The sequence below is a fragment of the Olea europaea genome, chromosome 20, assembly GCF_002742605.1.
Source record: "Olea europaea var. sylvestris chromosome 20, O_europaea_v1, whole genome shotgun sequence".
NCBI classification, from domain to species: domain Eukaryota; kingdom Viridiplantae; phylum Streptophyta; class Magnoliopsida; order Lamiales; family Oleaceae; genus Olea; species Olea europaea.
In genome coordinates, this window is record NC_036256.1 from 16,660,232 (window position 1) to 16,664,899 (window position 4,668).

A 4,668-nucleotide genomic window follows, 5' to 3' on the forward strand; every position below is an offset into this window, starting at 1 on the left:
AAGGAATCAATAGGGAACCCATATCTACGCATTGTGACACCAAGCAAACTCACATAATCTTTGATCAATAACAAATGATTAGCAGTGTACATCCTAGAAAACTGGTCCTCTAACACTGAACACATTTTACTCACAGCAGTGTCCCACAGATTTTCCACCTCCATTTTCGATATCAACCCTCCTCCAGTCCTGAGTACCCGGTCCTCCACTATAAAAAACCCAGCAATTTGTGCAAAAAAAGTCTGATGCGACTCCAGAAAGGGGGTCATTGAAGATACCTGAAAATCCGAAGTTAATTGAAGCTTTCGGTTCTCAAAATAATATTTCTGGAACCTACCCTCGAGACCAAGAGTCTGATGTACATGATAAGCCCTATATAAAGGTATCAAATCAAAGCCGTCCTCGCCGGATTCTTCCATTCCACCATTTACATCATCATCTTCTTCAAGAGCATATACGCAGTCTCTTAAGCTTAGTCTGCTCTGCTCCTCGGCTTGGCGCTGCTTGATTCTCAGTTCCTCTTCCCTCTGGCGTGCAGCGGAGGCTTGCCCAATGGCTAGCTGACCCAAGTTCCGACTCACTACACGGATCTCCACCAGCCAATCCCCAAATTCCTTGCTGACCTTTCTCTCTATGTGAGTCCGGATCGCAGGGATCTGCTTCTCCATCATTCTCCTCAAACTAGACGACGGCGTTTTGTCCAGAAAATCCCTCTCAATTGAGTCCAGACACTTCAAGGCCATGTAGAAATTGCTTTTACTTAGGTGAAAATTCGCTCGCGAGCAAAGTTCCATCAACTGAACACAAATGTTAAGGGATCGTATAGCGAGAGCGATGTTTCTGCACTTACTTCTGGCTTCGACAAATGAATCAAGCGAAGTCAAAAGAGGAACAGCGACGGATTGGAGCTTGGCGTTAGAGTCATAAAGGGAGGACTTAAGAGAATCAACGTCGGAGAGGAGAGATCGGAGGTCATCAACAGCCATAATGAAATCCTGATAGTGAGCCCGACAAACATCTTCAATCTCCGACTCCTTGTATCGACGGAAGTGCTCGAGGTGGCGGAGGAGCATCTCCGGCTTGCCGGAGGCGAAAGCTTTGCGGATAAAGGGACCGAGGTCCTCACCGTTACAGATGGCAGCCGAGAGAAGAAGCTGATCCTGCTTGTCCCCAGTATCTCCATTCTCCGGCGCTGGAACCACCTTCCTGCGCATCTTCGTTGAGTTCATGTCTACGATTTTGATTACTATCAAGAAAAGTCAGTATTTGTTGGTGCTTTTCTGACAGTTACGCTTAAGCTACGGAGGGAATTTAGAGGAGAAAGAGTGTTTGGCTAATCCCAAAAATAAGTAATTATCTATATAATATAATGAAAATTAAAAACTAACCTTTAATTTACCTTTAAGCTTAGCCAACACGTGTGACGGCGGGATATTCTTTGACTAAAACGCCCCGAACGGAAGACACGTCGATATAAAGCACACAATTGAGACTCAGAGTCATAAGATAAGTGTTACCTCGATAGCCATTATATGCTAATGGACGTGTTACAAAAGCAAGAAGGCTTCTTTCAAAGTAAATGGAGTAAAATTCCTCAAGCAAAAGGTAGAAGTCAGCCCAGATCAAATCTTTAACCATTTGAAAATTGAAGATACAAATTTTATAGTAATGTCAAGCCAGCAATTCTTTCAAATATGAGGTCTTCTCTCCATGGAGAGGTATAAGCGAGCAAAATTGCTACCGAGGTAGCTAGGAGAACGAAGAAAAATTTATAAAGTATGATTTACCGCTGCACCCAATTAGCAGCTAAAGCAACAAAGAAAGCAAGCTCCGGCTAAATTATGCTATATCTACATTAACTTTGACATTGTTGTGATGTAATATTTTTTTTACACGCTAATCTCCACAAAACTTTAAACAATCAATGGTATAGAATTTGACGACATTTGGAGTGTCATCATTAATGTACACAAATGATGTACAACTAATTTAATCCCAATTCTACTCAAGATGACGCGACAACAAAATGACCCCTATTTGGGCCCCATTTTGTGGAAAATTAATGGATGAAATAATATTTTTTTTAAAATGAGTGGTTGAAAAAGAAAGAATTTTTTTTTATTTATGTGTAATATTATTTTATGAAAGATGGTTGAAAATAGAAAAGAAAAAAATGAAATGTAATGAAATGAATATTAATAAGGGCCAAACATGGGCAAAATAGGACAGAAACTGGAAATAAGAAAAATGATGAATACAAGTACTATTTTGGACCCATTATCTTGTTCAAAATGAACAATGGTAAAACATATTGGGTTAAGCCATTTGTACATAAAAAATGACATCATCTAAATTGACATGATTTGATTGGTGAGAAAACTATTTCTTTTTTTAAATTGTCCAATAACGTGTTCACCACGTGGCACAATGTAAAATGTAATGTACATATAGCATGATTGAAATATATTATTAGTAGCCAAAACGGGAGATTGTAGCTATGTTTCAATACCCAGAAATACTAAAAAGTTTGTAGTATTAACAGAAAATAGTCTCGTGAGTATTCCTGCTATATATTCATGAGTTCACCACTTCCACCATTTTCCATCCTATTTATGGTGACATAGCCTCGTCCATGCCTTCGCTTAGATTTTTCCGTTGATCCCTGCGATGAAAGAGTCGGCAAACACCAATTAATCTTGTCCCAATAGTTGGTAAAGGATTTGTTTTCACAACTATGGTCGAGAATCCAAGGATTGACACCTCTCTCCCTTCCCTGAGAGGGAAGGAACATAAAGAAAATGGAAAAACGGAAATCAATCAATAGCAACAAATTTTTTAGGCAAAAGAAAACGTGGTGGATGCAGAAGGAAATCGTGAGAAAATAAGAACACTAAATTAATCTCATTGATTCATGCAGAACACCACTTATTCCTACTTCCTTGGACGAGCTACTTGATTTCCCTACCCTCATAATGGAAGTGCATAAATTAAAAAAATATAAACAACCAAACTATTTAATCAAACTCGATAGCATAAATGCATCTCAATGTTCAGAACATGGTTCAAGGTACCTCAACAACACTTTCAAGGGTCGTTGCACAACCACTTGTGTTGACCATCACACTAAGCTGAAACTAAATGGCACGACGGATCTTATAATTGAGATTTAGTCTGCGCCACCTGATCCTGCATTCATTATCAATTTGAATATACATATCAGAAAAGTAAAAACACAGATGCAAACTTGAAACCATTAAAAGAAGAATATGGATCGTATTGAAGGTTTGAGATAGTGCATGCAAATGTCATACAATTAAAATAGGCTTGAGCTGCTTGGAATCAGTCAAGCCTCGACTACAACTTGTTGAAAATGCTGGCCAAATAGTTGAAACGAAGCAGGCCTTGATTCACTTTTAAGCTAGTGTAAATACATCAGAACATGCAGGCACATGTAGTTATGACATGTTTGATAAGGTGGACTGGACAGTTTGAATAGGACTAAGAATGAAAACGAAATAAAATCTCGTCTATCGTAGTGTCAGTACTACGTGCCAAACATGCCATCCGTATGTGCACCAAGTGTGGGATACAACTCCATATCATCCATTAAGCTTTTCGTAAAATTATACAAATTTCACCACACGTGCATTTTGGAAGGAGGCAATGGTAACATGACTTGCAAAGGAACCAGTTTGATGTTCCTTACCAGTAAGGTCCCATCGGAAGCACGCTCCAATAAATAGGCACAAGGCTTGAAAAAATCTCCATAATCCTTTGACCATTTATCCAATCTTGAATAAATATATGTGAAGCCTAAAGAATTGGACCAGAAAATGATTCCTCCTCTGCTTCAATTCATACAGCTTTAGCATCTCATCTGTGAACGCAACCATATGAATGAAGTCAGTCAAAATGCATACCTGTAAGCTGGAAACCCCATTCCCTTAACAGAAGCAACATCAAGATCTGACGTCCCAAATGCTATTCCCTCAGAAATGATACGGAAGGCTTCATTCAAAGCAGGAAAAAGGATCATCTCAACTATCTCACGGTCAGACAATGAAGTCAACTGTCACAAAAAATGCTATAATTTTTATTTATTCTTCTACTTTTCGGTTTTTTGGGGGAGGGGGGAGCCAACTCAGTCCTAGATTAGAAATCAATAGGAAATATTCACGCAAATTACCAAAGCCCTATGGAATTTGAAAATAAATAAATAAATAAATTATATATGCATTCATCAATGTGAAATCATATTTAGATTTGGGTAATTAGCACAAAACGTACCTACCTTTCGATGTTTTTGTGGAAAACGTCCCTACCTTTCGTTTTTTTTACGGATTACACCCACCTTTACCTTTTTTTGCGCAAAACGTCATTCTGTCAACTTCCTGTTAAAATGCTCCGTTAAATCAAAAGGTAATTAACACAAAAGGTCCCTACCTTTCAATATTATAGTGCAAAACGTTCCTATTTTTCATTTTTTGCATAATTAGCACAAAAGATCCCTACCTTTCAATTTTATTATGCAAAACGTCCCTACCTTTCATTTTTTAGCATTTTCATCCCTACTTTTCACCTTTCATTGCGAAAAAGGTCATTCTCATCCATTTTTTCAAAAAAAATAACGATTTTACCCTCCTATTCAAATAAAACAAAAAGAAAAGA

The 4,668-nt window shown here is 38.2% G+C and overlaps 2 protein-coding genes across 2 annotated transcripts; both read right to left on the reverse strand.

Moving 5' to 3' along the window:
* Positions 1-5: 5 nt before the first annotated feature.
* Positions 6-1,362, reverse strand: LOC111369129 (exocyst complex component SEC15B-like; the record flags this gene model as incomplete). Its single annotated transcript, XM_022990610.1, has 1 exon — positions 6-1,362. A coding segment is annotated over exon 1 (1,224 nt), but the record flags the coding sequence as incomplete, so codon positions are not given.
* A 1,086-nt stretch (positions 1,363-2,448) lies between these two features.
* Positions 2,449-4,309, reverse strand: LOC111369856 (peroxisomal fatty acid beta-oxidation multifunctional protein MFP2-like). Its single transcript, XM_022991549.1, has 5 exons — positions 4,292-4,309; positions 3,921-4,069; positions 3,707-3,845; positions 3,072-3,186; positions 2,449-2,662 (listed from the first exon to the last, which is right to left on the reverse strand). The coding sequence occupies exons 2-4, from the start codon at positions 4,034-4,036 to the stop codon at positions 3,154-3,156; spliced, it is 288 nt and encodes a 95-aa protein (XP_022847317.1). The 5' UTR covers positions 4,037-4,069; positions 4,292-4,309; the 3' UTR covers positions 2,449-2,662; positions 3,072-3,153.
* Positions 4,310-4,668: the final 359 nt, after the last annotated feature.

Excerpts from the sequence above, each read along its gene's own strand:
- LOC111369856 (XM_022991549.1), bottom strand. The coding sequence starts at position 4,036 with ATGATCCTTTTTCCTGCTTTGAATGAAGCCTTCCGTATCATTTCTGAG. Across the intron at positions 3,846-3,920 it reads ATGGGGTTTCCAGCTTACAG|AGGAGGAATCATTTTCTGGT; the intron begins GTATGCATTTTG and ends GAATTGAAGCAG. Across the intron at positions 3,187-3,706 it reads CTTCCGATGGGACCTTACTG|GATCAGGTGGCGCAGACTAA; the intron begins GTAAGGAACATC and ends TAATGAATGCAG.